The 21,573-nt window shown below is 21.8% G+C and overlaps 1 protein-coding gene and 3 pseudogenes across 1 annotated transcript, besides 3 other annotated features; 1 reads left to right on the top strand and 3 right to left on the bottom strand.

Moving 5' to 3' along the window:
• PmUG01_07048800 lies at positions 1 to 674 on the bottom strand (annotated as a pseudogene).
• Positions 1 to 674: a sequence feature (fam-l protein, pseudogene).
• A 3,368-nt stretch (positions 675 to 4,042) lies between these two features.
• PmUG01_07048700 lies at positions 4,043 to 5,431 on the bottom strand (annotated as a pseudogene).
• Positions 4,043 to 5,431: a sequence feature (PIR protein, pseudogene).
• An 8,078-nt stretch (positions 5,432 to 13,509) lies between these two features.
• PmUG01_07048500 lies at positions 13,510 to 16,647 on the top strand (annotated as a pseudogene).
• Positions 13,510 to 16,647: a sequence feature (STP1 protein, pseudogene).
• Positions 16,648 to 18,434: 1,787 nt separating this feature from the next.
• Positions 18,435 to 19,514, bottom strand: PmUG01_07048400 (PIR protein; the record flags this gene model as incomplete). Its single annotated transcript, XM_029004242.1, has 2 exons — positions 18,435 to 18,593; positions 18,723 to 19,514. The coding sequence occupies 2 exons, from the start codon at positions 19,512 to 19,514 to the stop codon at positions 18,435 to 18,437; spliced, it is 951 nt and encodes a 316-aa protein (XP_028860951.1).
• Positions 19,515 to 21,573: the final 2,059 nt, after the last annotated feature.

The raw sequence follows: 21,573 nt of genomic DNA, 5'->3' as shown, positions 1-21,573 counted from the left end.
TTACCTTTTCCTGAACTTAATTTTTTGATATTTTTTAACTTTTTTATGGTAATAAACAACACCTAATATAAGGGTGACACCAAATATAATGAGAGGTACTAAATATACTAGAAAAACTAAAAAACTCTCTACATAAACGTAATCTCTAAAAGTTCTTTGATTTTATGAAATCATCTTCACATATACTGTATTTTCTTATTTGAAAAAGAAACTTAAAGTAGATTTCTTCAAAAAAATGTGTAAAGGATCATACCACCAATCTGAAAATATAATATGCAATATCTTAAATAATCTTAATAAAGGCCCATAGTCAACAAAAATATTATAATATGGACACTATTAATAACAATGAGATTATATTTACAGGTGAAGAAAGTCGTAATCCATATTTTTTACGTATTATTTTTTTATAAGTCTTATCACTAAATGAACCGTTGTTTTTAAGAAAAGAAATAAGATCAATTGCTTTGAATAATTTTTTGTTTCAAAATCACATGTTTTATTTTTCTTATCTTGTTTTCTTCCTCCAGTATACATTGATGAATTTCCATTAAATTATTTTTTCTATTTATTGTTTCCCCTTCATTATTAGATATATCCTTTTTTCCGTTTAGTCCATTATTTGGAATTTGTTCTTTTAGCTCTACAATTATTGAACCATTAAACTTAGACATCATTTCTTTTCGAAAATGTCATAGATTTATATCATATTCTGCTATATATCCAATGTGCTAAATATGAACTATATATACTTTCATTCAAATTCTAGTTATTAATTATTTCTTTTAATTTTTTTTCAGTTTTACAAAATTCATATATATCAATGTTTTAATCTTTATAAATAAAAAATACTGAGCAAACCTTTTATTCATCGCAACTTACACTTCCATTGAATGTCTCATATATATTACATTGTTTCGTGCTTTTTTATACATATTTATGGAAAATAAACAGAAATAAAGAACTATATATATATATATATAAATATATATTCTCTTAATTTTTCCTACTGAGAAAAAATAATTATTAAACTACATCAGAAATAGAATAGTTATATATTAGGACATTTATAATACATTTTTATGAATAAATAAAAATGCACAAACACATCCTCTTTTATATTAGATATATATATATTAAAATATGCCAATTAATTACAACGTAATCTTTGTAAGCATAGTTGTAACTAAATGTAAAAAGTAAGAACAATTAATCTAACGATATAAGATATTCGAATTTGTACTAATTTTAAAATCTAAAAAACAATTTTTAACTTTTAACTATTTATTAATTAAACATTAGCATTACGTTATTAAAATACTAATAATGTTGTATAGAATAAATATATTATATTTTTAAAATAAAATATTAAATATTACCAACATGTAGCTACAAAAGAAATCCAATATTATTTGAACAAATGAAATTCATCGAAATTTTAATTTATAAATTCATGATATAATTGTATTAATAAAACATAAATAAACCATTATAGTTGTAATTTTCACAAAAAAATACTTCAATTTTCTTTAAATTATTTAATAGACATACAAGACTTGTTAAAACATTGTTAACAAATATGAACTGTCTTTTTTAGATATAGAATATATTTCTATTTAATTATAAAACCTTCGTGTTAATTTTTAAATAAATGTCCATATACTTACATTATTTAGGTAAATTTGGCAGTTAAAATAATATATAAATTTATTTTGCAATTTTGACAAATTCTTATTAAAAATATTTAATTTAAATAAGCAAAGAAATGTAATAAATTAGTAAAAATTGTATAATAAAAATAAACATAATTTAAAAAAAATATAATTTTTACAAAATTTACTATTATTTATAATTGTTTTATGTAAAAGGTTTCCATTATTTTATGATTGCTAAATGTTCACTATATAATTTCGTTTTAATATAGAAGCAACACAAAAATTTTTGTTTTTATTCCATAGATCTTTAAATGATCTATATATACATAATTTATATTTAATACTATTAAAAATATATTACAATAAAAAGAATACTATAAATCGCTTCAGTAAAAAAGAGTTTAAGTTTAATTATATTAAAAGGACCAAAAAAAAAGGGTAGTTAACGTTTTTAGTTTTTTAATTATTAAAAACATAGTTTAAACTTTAACTAAAAAAACAGCTGCGTAATCTATAAAAAATTTTTTACTCTATGAAAATGTGTTTAATTTTTTTTTCTGTTTATCCCAGATACAAAAATAATTATAAAATACAATATTATAATATATGTCAGCAATATATTTTTACATTTATTATTTATTTTTATTATAATTAAAGGAACTCTATGTGATAACAAATTATCTAAAAAAATTAAGAAAATAATATAGAATAATTCTTATGTCGTTTCGTTTTGAAATTGTAACTGGAAATGTTAATTCTTTTTCCATGTTAAATATTACTTACAAAAAGTAATTACGCTACTTTACATCATAAGGAGATAAGTAGTTCATCTGTATATAAATAATTAATATTATTAATATATACATATATATATATGTATATGTATAGAACTGCTTTTTATTTTTTCATTGGGCTTAAGAGGAAATCAGATGGAAATTATTTTTTAGTTTTATAATTATCCATAAGAAAACAATTGCTAAGTTGGAACAAAAACATAAAGAATGAACATTTTTGCAAAAGGGTATAATAATCATTTATTTTTATGTTTTAAAAAAAAAATATAGCTTATAATATGTGTTGTTACCCTTTTTCAATATTTCTCCTTTTTTTTCTTTTTTTAGTTTACACATATATATTATGTAATAGTGCATCTTAACAAATTTTATTTTTTAATATTCAGATCATATATAATAAAAATTTTACTACAATAATTTCTAATGAATCTTCATATACAATTATAGTTATAAATAAGCCAGATAACAATATTATACCTTTTTTTAGGCACACTCTATTAAATTTACATATATTATATTTCCTTTTTTCGAGTAATGCTATACACAAATAATTGCGTTAAAATTTTTAATGATGAATTACTTTTTAATTTATTCTATCCTTTAATATTACAATATATTTCTCTAATAATTAAAATATTATATTAACAAAATGTTTTAATAATTATTTTAATTTGTAGTTTTTATTATATATATCTTTAATATTTTTCTTATATGTTAAAGATATCATAATAATCATAAACATTTCCTTATAGATATAAAAGCAGTGTTACATCAATGGTATATAGTGTTATTCAAAAAATAATAATACGTAAGTTTTTCTGGAAATCTAAAATGGCTTGGTATATATAACATAAATTTTAATCATAATTTGATATTTATATGTTTTTATAAAAATAGGTTCATATATTTTCATTTTATTCTTTTTATCAATATTATGAGTTCATTGGGATGCTAATATATATGCAAGTTTACCCTGTTCTTTATAAATTCAATAAATTCATTATTTCAGATATAATGTTATATTAATTATAAACATAGTATATATTTTTTATATTTTAAGCTTTAAATGTGAATAATACAGGTTTAGTACACTATTTCATTCTTATAATTAAAATAAAAATATTTTTCCATTATATGTTTGCATCATATGGTGTATTGTAATCTTAACTTACTATCCAACATGAAAAATTTACTTTATACACATAAAACAATGTTAGTGCATGTTCAATTATATTAAAAAAAAAAAAAATTAAACAAAAAAAAATTATATTACATGGAAAATTAAAATATAAATATTATTTTGAAATTACAAAAAAAAAGAAAAAAATAAAAAACAGAAAAAAATTTGCAAATTTAAGAAGATCTTAAGAAAATTGTACATAATTCAATTATATCGAATTTTTTCTTCCATTTTAATCATCGTCCCTATTGAATAGAATTGTTTATTTAACTCTGCACTGTTCTCCTCTTAATAAGATTGAACTAAATCGGTTACTATTCTGTAAAACCTTATAGGAATGAAGCTCATGGTTCTTGATATACGAACTTAATTTTTCTCTCTGTTTGAAATTTTATACATATTTTATAAGGAACTCACTGATATTCGTTCATTACTTAATTAATCAAAATCATACTTAGCACTTCTCTTACTTTTAATTTTACATATACATAATCCAAAGGAGTAAACAAATAAACAAATGATATATTAAAAACAAATATAATATAATTATTTTACAATTATATAATTTTAAGAAAAATGTATTATAAATAGAAACTTATAATATATTCATAAAACAAAATATAATTTAGTATTTACTTTTCGAAAAAGAAAAAAAACCAAATTAACTCCCGTTATTAAAGCAAATACGAGGAAAGTGCCGAAGATAATATTACTTTAATACACTAGATTTTTTATCTTTAATACTGAGAGAATCATTAAGCATTGGAAGAAATGAATTTCCACTTGAACTGATTATTATAGAAGCCACATTTTTTCTAGATACTACAGTCTTTACTCTTTTTAACGCACTAATTTCTGGTGCTGCATATATAACTGATTCTATTACAAGTTCTAGTTCTCTCGCTCTGTTTTACTTTATTAAATGCTTCCTTTAATTCTTCAACGGACCATGTCTCTCCATTCATTATTTAGTAAACTTTTGAGACTCTCATTTTTCTGGCAATTTCTGATTTACACATCAATTCCACATACTTAAAAATACAGAATTTATATTCCTCGTGTTCTTTCGGTTTAGCCTTCACTTTGTACATCAAATTTTCACTTAACGTTTTCATCAATGTCATTATGAATAAAAGATCCTCTTTTTATCTTCTTGGGAATTATATGAATTCCTTGGATTTCGTTTTCTACAATTTTAGCTTCTTCTGAATCTGCTCTGAGATTTCGCATATGAATTCCTTGTGCTAAATTTTTTCTTAGTTCTTTTCCCCTAATACCTTGTTCTGCATCTGTTTCGAGTATTGTCTCCTCATTTCCATCTGATATATCTATTCTAAGTGTCATAAGCGAAATTCCCTCTACTGAACGTGTTTTTAGTTTTAAGGAATGAACTCCTGAAGCAAGGTGTCTAACATTAACTCTTCCATCAGTTCCATATGCAATCCTACTGTGCTAGATCAGATCGTATTAATTGGAGCGACCTCATATATTGACTCATGTCCATTATCCAAATTAGAACATTTAGAAACATAAAATGACTTTATAAAGTTTTTATCGATTTTATTTAATTTTTGTTCAAACTTTTCATTCTCACCAAAATTTATAAGTCCTTCACAACCATCAACAATTTTGGATTTCAACGCAGTTAAAAGTTCATATGTATGAAACATTTCACTACTTTGCAAAAAATAATATGGACAAAGTAACATTTCAATATCACAACACGTAAAATTTGTACTGTTCATATATAAATCATTGATACAATTACGGTATTTTTTATATTTATTAACATTGAGACTCATACAAGTATCTCTATTGTTATTGCTCTCATAATATTTAAAATAAACATAAAAATACTTTTCTACTTTCGGGCAGAGAAATTTATCTTTGAAAAGAGTTTTATACTTTCCGATGATCAATTACCCAAGTATATATTTTTTAATATTTCACTAAGCTTATCAATATAAGCACTATAAAGACTATTATTAGAGCTCTTTCTAAATACTTTCCCTAATTCATTAGATGTCAAGTAAGTATATTATGCTCAACGATTTTCAGGATTGTTTCCTTTTATACGTATTTCGGACAATTTTTCTAAATTACGCTCAGGCTTGACACAAAGAGATTTAACTTCTTTGTTACTAAAACTTTTACGGTTCCTTTCCTCTTCGTTTCCTTCGACGGCCCGATTTAATTCTTGATATATTTTATAGGAAGTTAACTTTTGCAAAATATTCTCCTGGGTGCATGATAAAAACAAAGTAAATTAAATGAATGCATAAATAATTGTTTTAAAGAAATAATTTATCATTGCATTCAATAATAAATAAAATATATAAATAAGCTTATATTAATAATTGATTTAATAAAAATTGAAAATTCACCAATTCATCGTCATTCAAGGGAGTCATTATATGTACAGTTATTTGAATTAAATGGAATAATTAAAATGTTGATGCTGTAAAAGTTTATTGCACATAAAATAAAAAACAGAATATATAAACATTTTTTCCATAAGTTTGTAAGAATTTTTAAATGCAAAAAAATTATGTTTTTTAGAGCTGCTTATTAACTATAATTTAGGTTTTAATTCTTATAGAGCTATTAATATCACACAAAATGAACTTTCTAATTCAGAAAAAAAATAATAAAACTATAATAAAAATATAAGAATACATAAAATGAAACATTAAATAAAAAGGTATAATTATATAATCTTTTAAATTATAAAGGTATTATATAATTATATCAATGTTACAAAACACAACGTACTATTTCTCGTTTTCATACATATAAACATTAATTTATATAAGAAGACATAATATTCTCCTTTGCCATTTTTCGATATTTTTCATTGATAATAGTTTTGTATAAAAATATAACAAATATTCATATTAACATATGATAGCATATTTAGAGAATTTTTATATGTATAATTTAAATTGTACTATTTAGATCATTTTATGTGTTATACTAAAAATAAGTTACTTTTTTTACCAACTTAATCTATTATATATATATATATATATTAAATTTTTATAAGTTAAAAGTAAAAGATATAAATTATTAAATAAAATATATAATAAATAAATTCTATTATACTAGATGAAATAAATTTATAATAATATATTACTAATTATAATTGTATAATTTTAAGAACAGTTTTATTTTTTGCGTTTACGACATAAATTCCTATATTTCTAATTATTTTATAGAATAGGTAATTAAAACTTTTTAGACATTCATATTTGTAATTATAATCATATGATATATTAATTTTTGTTTTCTTTTTATTAATATTATTAAATATACCTACATAAAGGAAATAATTAAATAATCCATTTGGAATGTATTGGTAATTTAAAAATTATGAAATTTATGATTATACAAAGATGAAAAAAGTATGATCAAAATATTATATATTCCTAAAATAATAAAAATGCACTACATATATATAATTTAAAGAAATTCTATAGTGTACACATTTTAATAAATTTATAAGTGCATAATTTTACTTTTCATACATATAATAACAATTATAAGAATATTTATTAGCGCACTTTGGAATTAAGTTCTTTAATGTAAATCATTTTTATCTCTTCTATATTACTAAAATATTAACACATAATAATAAAATTTTATTTGAATGTAATAAGAAAATGTTAAATAATCATTCTTATAAAATTTTCGTTAAAAAGTATTTTAAATATACTTCAGTCATTATACGTAATATATTTAGCATATATGAAGCACCTGCATTAGGATATTATAATAATTTCAAAATATTAAACTAACAAATATATATAGTTTCATAATATACATCTTAAAATAGATTACTGTAGTCAATATGTATATTTATAATGAAGATCTCTTTTTTTACTTTTTATTTATATATAAAGTTAATAATATATATATATATTCATTTATTAATTTTTATGTCATTTATACTGTAATAATAAAATACTTATTTTTATTGATATTTAATAAGAAGAACATGTAAATATGTACATAAATTTTCGTGTGTATTTGTTAACGTCTCTATTAAAGAAACATTCAAATTTAAAATATCTGTAGTTATTGGATCCTAACTCAAAATAAAAATTGTTGTTATATGTACTAAGTATAAAAAGATTAAATATGATATATAAATTTTATTTTTTATGATAAATGCGATTATTCTTATCTCATACTTGATTATGACGATTTATATAACATATTATATGCATTCATCTATTATAATTATTAAATGGATAATATAATAATTACCATATAATGTTAATAAAAGATCTTATTTTTCTTGATATATTTCCTCCCTCGGTTCCCTTTTCTCATGAAAAAAAACTTGATAATAATTATATATTTTTCTGTCATAAATAAATAATGTAATGTGCAAGAATATTTTTAAAATATTTTATGAATATTTATTAAATTTTTTACACTTCTAACATTAAAAAGAAAATTATATCAAATTAAAGAAGCAATATGATTTTAAAAATCATAAGTATGGCGTTTTTGAGAATAGATTAATAACATTTAAATATACATAAAATATATTATTAGTACGGGTTATAAGTTCAGAGATAACACCATAATTATATAGAGTAAATACCATCATTCCTAATTAATGAGTTTACTGTTATTTTAAATACATACACTCTAATAATGTTAAGATAGTGAATACTGTACATATAATTATATACCTAATAACCAAAAGGAATAGTGTAATGCTAAAATTAAAATTATAAATAATAAAATGAAATATATCGTATGCTATAATTATTAGATAAGGCATAGAAGAAGGAGAAATCATACATATAGTTATATAGTTTTTAAATGTATTAATAAATTTAAAATAGTATCTAAATTATATGCAAGCTTCATCTCAGATTATATTTCATTATCATGAATTAGCAAAATCTCTAAAATAATTATCTCTTAACAAATACACTAGATTTATTCAATTAATAGAACAAACAATTACAGATTAAGTGATAAAACTCACCATTTTTGCGTAATTAATGAATGAAAATAAGGATGTTTTTATAAATATCATTTTTCACGTTTTAGAAGAATATATATACACATAAATTCTTGTGCCATGCAGATAATTTAATGAACTATGACATTTCATATTTATATGAATAATATTGAAAAAAGTCAAAAATATATATTATGTGACTACAAATATATTAATTTTTATTATAACAAAATGTGAATAAAAGTTAATTTATTCTACATAAGCAATAAAATTAACGTAAAATTATATTATCAAAAAATACATTTTTTTTTATTGCTAAATTTGAATACTCAAGTTATCGTTAAAGTATTCTATGTTCCTGTACTTTTATATAGTATCCATCATATAAAAAAAGAAATTTCCATTACTTACATAAATTCACAATTTGACTACTGTACTTAATAAACAAAAGAGAAAAGAAAAAATAATATGTGTCATTTAAATGTGAGATAAAGTTATAAAATATATAAATTATACTAATTAATTTTTCCCATAACATTAGTACGATGCCTCTACATTACAACTGAACTAGCTATATATTAACATATCCATATTATACAATTTTTAATTATTAACTCCTTTACATTTTATATCGGTGTATAAAAAATAATTCAATAGCAAATTTGTTGATGCAATAGACGTGTAAACTAAACTATTAGTACATCCGCTTGATGAATTCAATTCATCTATAGGCGATGTACTCTAATATAAAGTGATGATATAATACCTTTTATTAAAAAAAAACGATATTTATATATTTTGTTTGTTAATTGTACGTTGAAAAATATATTATTTACCATGCTTTATCAATTATTTCGTTATTTCAAATAACTCATTAAAATATTAAGAAATATTTTAACATATATTAATAAGAATTATAAAACATACTTTTTATACTTATTACTATATGGAAAAAAAATATGCATTCATATTCTTTACATAATAATCAAATATAAAACTTTTTTCAAAAATATTAAATATTCATATTTTTGTTTTTTATTATTATAATATATTTTTCTTTCTAAATGAGTACAAAATGTTCGAAAAACCTAATGCACATCTGCAAAATTGTTATAAAATATTAGTTCATATTATAGCATTAACTTTGAAATTGTATATACTATTATTATAATAAAATTCAGTTACCTATAAAATATGAAAAAAAATAAAATAAAATAAAATAAAACATAAAAATACGTAGAAATATTTGTATAAACAAAATGATCAAATGAGTCACGGTTCTAAAAATCGATCATACATATTCTTGCGACACGGATTACTAAATATTATACCTTATTTAGAATTCCATTTTACAAAATCTCAATAATTGATATCGTTGTATATATAATATAACATCCTTAACAAGTTAATTGAACTAAATTTTAAAAAAATACCAAAAAAAACAGATTTTTTCGAATATATTTTTTTAATAATAATAGCGCAGTAGTAATAGCATTATAAGAATCATTTTAGCAATAAAAGGTGCTTATATAAAGGCTACTGTTAACTAATTAAACAAAGTAAAAAAATATATATTAAATGAAAATATAATTATTTTAAGAATTTTTATACGTCATTTATTAAAGATTGCTCAAATATAAAAATATGTTAGTATTAATTACATAAACAATTTTAAAATAATTTGTCAAGAATAACATAATATACGTAATACTTTATATGGTGAATGCATCCATATAATATATATACTTGTAAGGGCAATTCAAATAAATAAATATGCATAACTTTATCGCTTTGTCGCACGAAAAAATAAAAATTTCCTTATATATACTAAAAATTGGTAATAATAAAAATATGTTATATATTAATGTAGAATTAATACATAAACAATTATTTTAATACAAGGATAGCCAAACTTCAGACATGTGATAAACTCTGTGGGACTAAATTTTCGAAAGATCAGTGTTAGAACAAGATTGGATATTAAATATATTATACATAGAATGACTATATACAATCAAATAAGATTATATAAAATTTAATAAAACATAACAGTCTCAATACATGTTGTAAATCGTGATAAAATAAACACGTATAATTTATTTTATTGTAGATGGAATTTCCTATAAATCCAACTTCTTCTTTTTATAGCATGTTGCTATTCTGTATATATACATATATATAAGAATATATTAAAAGGAAAACATATGCATAATAAAATATATTATGATAATTTTCATAAATATAATTCTCTAAAGCTATGTGTACTATTAGAACACAATAATAATAGGCTCCATAATCAAATACTGTGAACTATAATTATAATTTCAAGTTCATTCTTTATAGTATTAAATAACCATAGTTACTAGATTGTACATTTATACATATTATATAAAAAAAAATTGTAATATATATTTTCAAACTAAATAATACTAAATAGAACTGATTTTATGCGTATTTATAGTTCCAAAGTGAACTTATTTTTCATATATATTCCAGTAATATATTAGTAATATTTTATGTGAAAAAATAACACATTTAACTTATCTTTTTTAATATTTAATATTGTACTTTAAATAAATAATTTATTTATTAACACGAATATAAAGGAAAATTCAAAAATTACCATAAACTGTTATTAATTCTGTGTTATTTATTATGAGCCGAGAAGTATAAACTACTATATCATAGAGGTATCCAGTACATTTTAACAAATTATAGAAGAGTATATTACTGAGCAACAAAATTAATTTCCCATATTTACAAAAAAAAAAAAAAAGACAAACACTTTAAAATATATATCTGAAAACAATTTTTACACAGCTCTTTCCATATATGTTCAGATAATACTCAAAATAATATCACATTTTGTGTTAACTTATATTACCAATTATGTTATACATATTATATATTGTTTTTATTACATAAATGTAACTGATATACTCAAATGATATAATTTAAATATATAATATCTGAAAATTCCATGAATTATTTTCATGTATTTTTCTTTGTATAATTTTTTTAAGCAGTATAATTTTAATAAGAAATGGTTTAAATGGCTTAAAAATTAATAAAAATAAAATTATATAAGAAAGAGTACGAATATTGCACAAAATAAATACAAAAAATAAAAATAAATCAAACAAAAAAAAAATTTCCATATAATATTTTAATTAAATATATATATATATAATATATATAATATAACAACTTAAATATTTTAAAATTTTATGGGTACAATTATTCTCAAATTTTGGTACAATTAACATTTTTTTTTTTTTTTTTTTCCATTATGCACATTATTCTTTATCAAATAAGCGTTTATTTAGATTTAATCATAAAAATTACAAATTATTTTTTTGTATTACAACAAAATAATTCGTTTTATTAGTTATATTTATATATTATTATAAAATCTCTTTTGTTAGCTCATGTTTTAACGAAATAATAAAATAATGTATCACCTTTATATTAAATGGTAAAATAATATTTGTCAACAGGTAGAAGTTCACGTAGTGATAAAATAGTCTAATAAAGTTAAAAAAGAAAATATACAAGGACAACTTTTTAATATTTTGATTTGAGTATTTTCAAGCAATACTTAAATAAAATAATTGCGAAGCTACAAGATTATTTATATTATTAAATGAAATATATATTTATTATTCTAATTTACGGGATTGATATATCTTTTTTAATACAAATTCAAAATATTTTTAACCTTCCTTTTTATAACCATATAATATGAATAACTTAACTTGTTGCTAATGTAATAAAACAATTTTTCCTATTTTTGAATATGTTGCCAACTATTTTTATATTACTAAATATTCACTCAATGAATTAAAATTTAGTCCATATAAACTTAATTACATTTTAAATTAAAATAGGGAAAGATAGAAATACATAGATACGTAACAAAAGATAATATACTTAAATTGTTCCGTAAAATAATATATATAATAAATAATTTTTAATTGCATTTTATAAAAATTGGCTAGGAGTTATAATTTCATTTTAATGCTATATCTTTACCACTAATACAGAAAAAACTTCGAACAGTTCTTATTTTATCAAATCCTGCCTTTGCATTTCATATACTGAATATTAAAATGAATTAAAAAAATTAATATATTACTAAAATGGTTTATATGAATAATAAATTACAAACGTAGAACAAATAATAATAATGCACAGCCAATATAAAAAACGATCTATCTTTCGAAATACACAAAAAAAAAAAAAAAAAAATCAACTACGCCTATAACCGTAACAATGTTTGTATATATATGTCCTTATACAATGTATTTGTTTAAGGAACAAACATTTAACAAGATAATATAAAAAAATGTTAATCTATTGAATTATTTTACACTTCTTCCTTCTAAATCGTACATAGTTCTAACTTCAGTTAATGTATACTAATTTTTAAATAATAGTTTTAATAAACTAGCATTATTGAATTATTACTTTTTCTTTAAGATTGTCTTATATACCTATTCGTACGTAATACTGAAATCTCATTATTCCAAGTGGTAAATTAGCGGTTTTCTCCAAAGTCAACATAAACATATATATATTATTTCTTCCTGCGATTTATTTATGCTCAGAAAAGGGAAAAAAACAGCTGTAGTATAAATTTAAGGTTAGCTACTATATCATAATCTTTTTACAATGGGGAATTATACAACTCAACCTGTCGTTCAAAAACATATATATGCTACATAATTTATACAAATTACAAGTTAAGTATCAAATAAAATTAAAAGATTGAATAATATCCAAAATGAAAATGATTTCGTGAGAAAATTCTTGGAATCAGGGAGTTATCTCATTAAAAAAAAGTTGACATGTGAAATCTTTTTTAGTTTAGATAGATGGGAAGCACTGGAAGCACCTTTACCCATGTACTTTCGTTGGGCTCCTGATAAATATGGAGGTTTCCCTGTTATTCCGTCAGTTGATGATATAAAACTGTTTGAACTAAAATACAACAATCATCAATTCTGCAGAGAAAGAAAATAATTTAATAAAATTATAGAAAATATTTTAATAAACTAAAAAACACGAAACAAAGATCTTCCAGATCAGTGTAATTTAGATCCATTTTGCAGAAGTCATTGTGAATTTATAGAATTATGGTTTGCTTATATAAGAGCTTATTTTATCGAAAATTTGGAATTTATTAGAAGATATTATAATGAAAGAAAAATTTATTTTGAACATGATTGTAATGTTCTACTTATTAAAACCATGGATAAATCCCCCTATTATTGTGGTGTCTATTCTGATTGAACCTCGTATCGTAGCCCACGTGTGTATCCTTAGGATGAAGATGGTAGAATATTTATAAGGGACTACCTAAAGGTTTTTACAGATCTACGCAGACCTACTACTACTCGTACTAAATTTGGTTCTTCGAAAACTAGAAAACTATATGGTGATAATATTCGAGGAGAAGAAAAAACAAAAGACAAATTGAACGCATGTTACATAATATATTTCAAAAAAGTATCAACAGTTATAGTATTAACAGTGAACGTATAGTCCAATCTGAGTATAAAAACAAAGATCAAACGCTAAGATTTAGTCTTCAAAAATATCATGAACATGTAACATATAAAGATAACACTAGTACCATTACTCTCATACCTAGTAATATTCCCAATAATTATAATACACATCCTGAATTCAATTTATATTTAGGACAGAGGTAAGGTTCCACGAAAGCCAGTTCCTGAAAATGTAGAACCTCCTTCGGTATCTCTATCTGATCCATTCGAAACTGCTAATGGATATCAATTAGGATCTAAATATCCTACAGCAAATGAACCTTCTGAAGATTCTCCAGAAACAGAGTCTACTGAGAAGTCTGCAGTGGATGCCTCACCTCCAAAAGCTGTATAAGATGAAGTAGATACAAAACAAACATGATATGCAAAATATATAGATACTTAGGATTCTTTGCTAACCCAAGACCCAGAAAGAGCTAAAGTTGATTCTCTATCAGAAGTTCCAGAAAATAATGGAACCCTTATCCAAATTGAAACCTTTACATCTGATATTTCAATTAATGATTATCATTCTGGTCATTCAACTTCTAGTTTTCCAACGGGTTCTAGAATATCTATAGAAAGTATATCATCCCAAGAATCGCAAATACCTTTGGAAGGATTCCCGCATACCGTAGATTTTGATTCTTTTAATGATACATGCCTAACTATTAGAGGTGATTATGCTGATACCCAATTACTCGGTAGTATTCCAGGTAAAATAGATTCAACTTATAATTATTTGAAATAACTGCATTAAATATTATGTTTATGCTTAAATGTATTTATAGATCAAAAGGGTAATGACGCTAATGTTACAACGAAATTAGGATAATTCTCTGGTTTCCCCTAAAATGAGTGCATCAACTAATATAATAACCTTTGTAATTATTATTGCATCTTTCCTTATAATTAAGGCAAAATAAAGCTTAAGTACTATATTATGATCAATATTTTGATTACTACATAAAATTGCATAATAATATGTTTTCTTCGTACTTTTTAGAACACTTTTACCGGATCACTTTTCATTAATAAAAAAAAGAAAAGACGACATAAACGGTAATATATAAAAATGTTAGCACTACCATCAAATTTAGAAAGTACCAAAAAATATTCAGCAAGTGATAATTTAAAACATCCAATGTATATTATTCCACACGATGATGAAAAGAAAGATGATGAAGAAACCATAAAAAGAATAAATCGATAAGACATATAAGAAAATCCCCCCAAAAAAGGAAAGAACTAAGATTATTATAAACATACATATGGAAGTGATAGAAAATTACAGAAAAGAAGAATGGGAATTCAACAAAGTACAATTTTTAGAAATTTGCCTAGACTAGTTGGAAAAAGAGGAATATTGGTCTTATCGTAACTTGACAAATAATGAAATAATAATGCAAAACATTAAAAGTAGAAACAACATTGAAAAGGAAAAAGTTTTATGGAATTAATGGATTAAAATATATAGAAATATTTCTCAAAAATTGAAAAAAGTGGACTCATTTAATAATTTGAAAAATGAATGGAAAATAAAACTAGCTTATATACATGAAATGGAAAAATTAAAAAAATAAATATTCTAATGAAAATCACAACTTTCCACTTTTAGAAAGAGACAAAGATATATGGAAACAGTAAATTTTAAAAAAGGACAAGTTAATAGAGCACTATATTGAACAGACGTACTTTAACGGATTCATAGAAGAAATAGAGAAAGTGGAAAACAATATGAAAATGTAGAAGCTGGAAATAATTTATCACTAACAAATATAGGGCAACTGAAACACAATCAGAATTTCGAAGAATTATATAAGTATAAAAAAAAAAAAAAAAAAAATTAATGACAAAATGTGTATATTCATATTTATGATAGTATTAGAACAGTGCAAAAAAGAGGAGCATATAAAAAATAAGGAATCAAATTTCGATACATGCTTAAAAGAATGAAAGCGAGAAATAAATTCAGCTAAAAAAACATAGATATCAAAAAAAAAAAAACATAATCGAAATGAACAGTCCCATCCTAAAAAGTAGAAAAAATAAGGAGATACAAAATTACAAAGGTGAAGAATATTTTGGAATGGAGAAAGAAGATTAGGTAAAAGAAAATAATACACATATAAATCCTATAAATAATGATAATAGAGTAGAAACAGGCAACCTAAAAAATGATAAAAATACATCCATAATACATGCTGCTAATATTAAAAAGAAATTAGATGACGCAAATGAAAAAGATTCCATAAGAATGATGATGAGAGAATTTAACAAAAATAAAGGAGTATATAAAATAAATAGTAATACAAATGATAAAAAAGATGATGCAAAGTTAAATATACAGTGTAGTAATTCTAAAAATAAATTAATAAATAATAATAATGTGGAAGAAGTAGAAGAAATAAAGGAACAAGTAGCATCACATCAAATATTAGCAGTAGATTCTGCTGGTACAATTGATAAAACTGAAGATGGTAAAAAATAAAGTATAAACAAATCTTTATCAAATTCATCATCTGATATTAAATGTGACTATGAATCATATATAGATATAACTCATATAAAAGTAAATCAGTTATAAGTTAGAATTAACGGATCAATAAATAATGAACAGAGAGATAATTTAGAACAAATACAAAAAAAAAACTATACATAAAAAAAATAAAGAAAAACTAGAATATAACAATCAGGCAGAGTATTAGACTCGCTATATAATACTTTGTTCACTAATTTAAAAACCCGAAAATAGTGAAAAAAAATGTTCAATATAAATATATACATTAAATAAGACAAGTACGATGAAAAAAAAATAATGTAAAGAATTTACATTTGAAGAATCAAAATATATGAATTTAAATGTAAATATTGTAGGAAAAGTTTAAAATAAAAAATATATATATTAGACACCGTAAGCAGTTGAAAAGAGTCATGTTATTATAAATGCATAAAAGATAAAAAAAAAATATATGCAAAAACGCATGTAAGAAAAATGTAACGAATACTAAAAACTCTGTTAAAATAGAAAAAACGAATAAAGATGACATAAAGGGGAGCATAAAATAAATAAAACAATCCAAACCCTCAGTAATAATATGAATGTATTGTTTATTATATGATAATTTGATATATAGTAATGATAAAAGTTATAAATATTGCATGTTCATTAGTTAATGAACGAGGGAATTAAAAAATTAGATGAAATAAAAAATGATTACTAATGAAGGACACGAAAAAATTGAATATTTAACAAATATTACTGTTAATGATGCAAATATACCAAAATAATGTAAAACGGATAAAACCAAAAATAGAAGAAAGAACTTTTACAACTTGGTAGAAATGAATTTATAAATAAAATGTCTAACATATACAAGGTATCAGTCCCTTGAATATTATTTATATAAATAAACCTTTAATAAAAGATATATATTATGCAACGATTATTGTAAAAATGTACATATGGGAAAAATATTTACCTATATGATTATAAACATTTATTATTTTAAAAAAAATAAAGATCAAAATTTATGCACATTACAATGAAACAGTTATGTATCAAAAATTATTAGTTCACGATTAATATAAAAAGACTATCAAAATAAATTCTTAATGAAATTAAAAATAATATCTTTGGTTATACATATATTCAAGTGACGATCTAATAAAGTAACCGCCTATATATATATATTAACTACTTTGAATGCATATATTAAAAAGCAGTTCAAATAACACATACATACATCTATTCGTTTTTGAAAATATTTCTGTAAAGTAATAATTTTTACTTCTTGCTTCAGTAAACATGTTGGTATGTTAATATACCCCAAAAAATCAATTTATTTTTCATTATTTTGCTACCTTCTATATTTTTTTTTTATTATATGTTTCTCCGTTAATACATGTGAATCAAATTAACAAATATTTTTTATATATGAAAGCTAATTGTTTCTTTAAAACAATAGTTTGCGTCTTAATATTTACTTCCATAATACAAGTATTAAGATTACATATATACGTCTCAGATTAATGTATATTAAGGATTTAAAAACGAGGTCTTCATAAAAAGAGTGTTAAGACATTTATTAGTTTCTGACACAGACAAGCTGTTATTTACATATACATGTATATGTAAATTCTGTTATCTTTTTATTTAATTTAATTTAATTTTTTTTTTATTTATTCTCATTTCAGTATAGAAGACAATTTATATGTATCTTAATAGTCATATCCTGCACAATTTTCCAATATTTACGAAATTAAAAAAAAAATGTTTTAAGTACTATAATAAGCTAGATTAATTCCCCTTCTTGGTGAAATATCATGCTCACGTTGTAATCTTTCCTCAAATGCTGTATCCCGAGATACTAGAAAATTATAAACATTTTTATATCCATATATATCGTCATACGATTTAGTTCCAGAATGAGTGATCTAATAATCAAATGATTAATAAAAAATATAAATAATTTTTTTTATTTAATAATTAGATATTCTTAAGGGAAATGAATTATATAAAGTGATATGAAAATTATTTATATATTAAAGAGGATTTTTATTTACTTTATAATATAAGAAATGCAGGAAAAATATTCCCAAAAGTGCAAAACCAATTGTTATTACAACTCTGAAAGGATCACACATAAATCCTTGACATGTTAATTCATTGGAATATCTACTTCTGAGTATAACCTCACGATCAATAGCTAATTCTTCAAAAAATTCTTCAGGTTTTTTATAAGATGATTTGGAGGAGCAATCTAAAATAGATAGTAGTTCATAAGGATAATACCGTTTTTCACATTTTAAATATTCTTCACAGGTGTTCCTCGAGGAATTCTCAAAAAAATAAGTGCAGCAGTCCCTTATATTCTGTTTATATAGTTCTAAAATTCTAGTAATGTATTCACAATATTTCTCTTTTTCACTTGTAACAGATTTAAGTTTATTTTTCAAATAATCAAAACTTTTGAAAAAATCATGCAGTTCTTTTTTCTCTTTCAAACTAGCAAAAGATTCAGTCAAATAAATATGACAAGGTTGATTCCTTAATTTTTCTATATTATTAAACTTTAATAGCACTTCATGTAATTTATGTATACTTGCTCTGGCTTCTTCAGAATTTGGATTTGTAAATTTTTTCCATAATTGTTCATATGTCCAGTAACTTAAATATGAACAGCGATCTCTTGCGCTTTTCTCGCTTTTTAAAACATCAGATAATTTGAATAAATTTCGTAATATCTTTTTACAAGTATTTTCAAAATCATCGGGATATATTTTTTTAGTGCCCTTTTTATTATTAAATTCACTGCAATATGTATTACAATCAGAGCATTCTTCAATACTACTCATCCCATTATTCAATTTTTCGTATACTTCGCACACGGTAGATCCCTTAAATAAACTTCCCTAAATATTAAGAACAAAAATTTATATAATTTTGTAAATGGTTATATTGAATAAATTTTTTTCGCTGTCCTGTAATAAAATATACTAAAATAATTAGCTAACAATAACTCTTTTTTAATGATAAATGAATATATACCTCTTCACATGAAAATTCTGAAGAATCAGCTTTACCACCAGACATGTTAACCTAATGGAATAATACGACATATGAATATATAAATATTCATTTGTAAAAAAAATAAATCCAGTTATATGTTCATAAATTATGTACTTCTACATGTTAATTTTTTAAGGTAAGTAACTATTTCGTAGCAAACGTTTTTCTTTAATCATAGTTCAAGCTTATATTATAATAGTACTGCTACACCTCGTAACATGAATATTTAAAAATGAAAGTAAAAAAAAAAAAGATGAATAATAGTGATTAACACTACAAATAAAAAATAACGCATAATACAAGTGAAATTTTTTTGTCAAATGTTATTTAAAAGAAGTCCTATATATATATGTACGACCGTTATAAAAATATATAATACAATGAATAATTCCCACTGTGAATAAACATAATTTATTTTGAAATATTTACTTTATCATCCTTTGGGGAATTTTACAATTAATTTATAGAAAAATAAGATATATATATGTAAGCATATGATATATGCAATAATAATATATAATTGTAATAACTACTTATAATTGTTTTTCATAAGATACAATTAAAAAAATATAATATAACTATTCATCCTTATTTTGAATACCATACAAGTTGATATCAACCTTGAATATATATTACAGAATAAAAATTTAAGTGTATTAAGGAGAAATTTTACAAATTACTATATACAACAAATTTGATAATTATGTTCTATATTCTTACATATAAAAATAAATATTTATTGTTGAAATGTTTAATTAGTTATATTGGAAATATATAAAAAAAAAAATATATATATACTTATTGCAATTACAAAATTGCTTCATTTCTTTTCCCTCCAGGTTAACGCAAAGGAAATTTACTATTTTACTTCTCTGCATATAAGAACTATCATAAAACATAACGTACATTTTATTAATGATTAATATTATTATATTATGTGAAGTACATAAATATAAATGTACAATATTATTTGTTTTTTAATAAAGTAATTTAAAAAAAAAAAAATTATATTGATTATCTCCAAAAGGTAGAAATAGAGGAACTATATTATTACTTTTTATATTTTCAACAAAATGATAACGTAAGTCCAAATTTAAATGAAAACGAATGAATATACTATATATATAGTAAATGATAATTTCGAAAATGTACAAATGTTTTGTATTTTCTGAAAATATAAATAAATATATGGGATGTAGTATTTATCACACTGCTCACGTAAAAAAAATTGAGAATAATTATATTACTTTCTCACAATGCTTTTGCTGGGGTAAACTATATTAAATGTGCCATATATACATAATGTTATGTATTTTACAATATTTGAGTTATTATCAAGCTTTATTCATTCAAATAATTTTAGCATTTTATAAATAATATACTAATACATAACCTTTTAGTATTCATTAAAATATCGTAAATAATTGTTGCCATTTTTAATTCTTAAATGCGCTAAATCCTATTTCATTATAATTTATACATAATAAATAAGAAATTTTAATTAATTTTTTTATTTAATTTTTTTCTTTTTATCTTGATAACTATATATTGATTCATACTAAACATCAGTTTCATATTGTTAATACTCTCAATATGATGTAAAATTACGAAAAAGGAATTAATAATAAATTAGATTATTATTTTTTTATATATCTTACTTAACATTTAAGAGCTTAATCTGTGCGTACTATTTTTATTCTTATTATTTGCATCTTTGTGAAACATAAAGAGTAATAACACATTTTTAGAATATTTTAAACAAATTAATAATAGAGATTTTTTTGATATTTTTGTAAATAAGGTGCATTAACGTAAATAGCAACGATTATTTATTTTTACGATAAG

Source organism: Plasmodium malariae (genome assembly GCF_900090045.1).
Source record: "Plasmodium malariae genome assembly, chromosome: 7".
Taxonomy (NCBI): domain Eukaryota; phylum Apicomplexa; class Aconoidasida; order Haemosporida; family Plasmodiidae; genus Plasmodium; species Plasmodium malariae.
The sequence above is the reverse complement of the archived record's forward strand: the minus strand, read 5'-3'. Positions and strand labels throughout refer to the sequence as shown.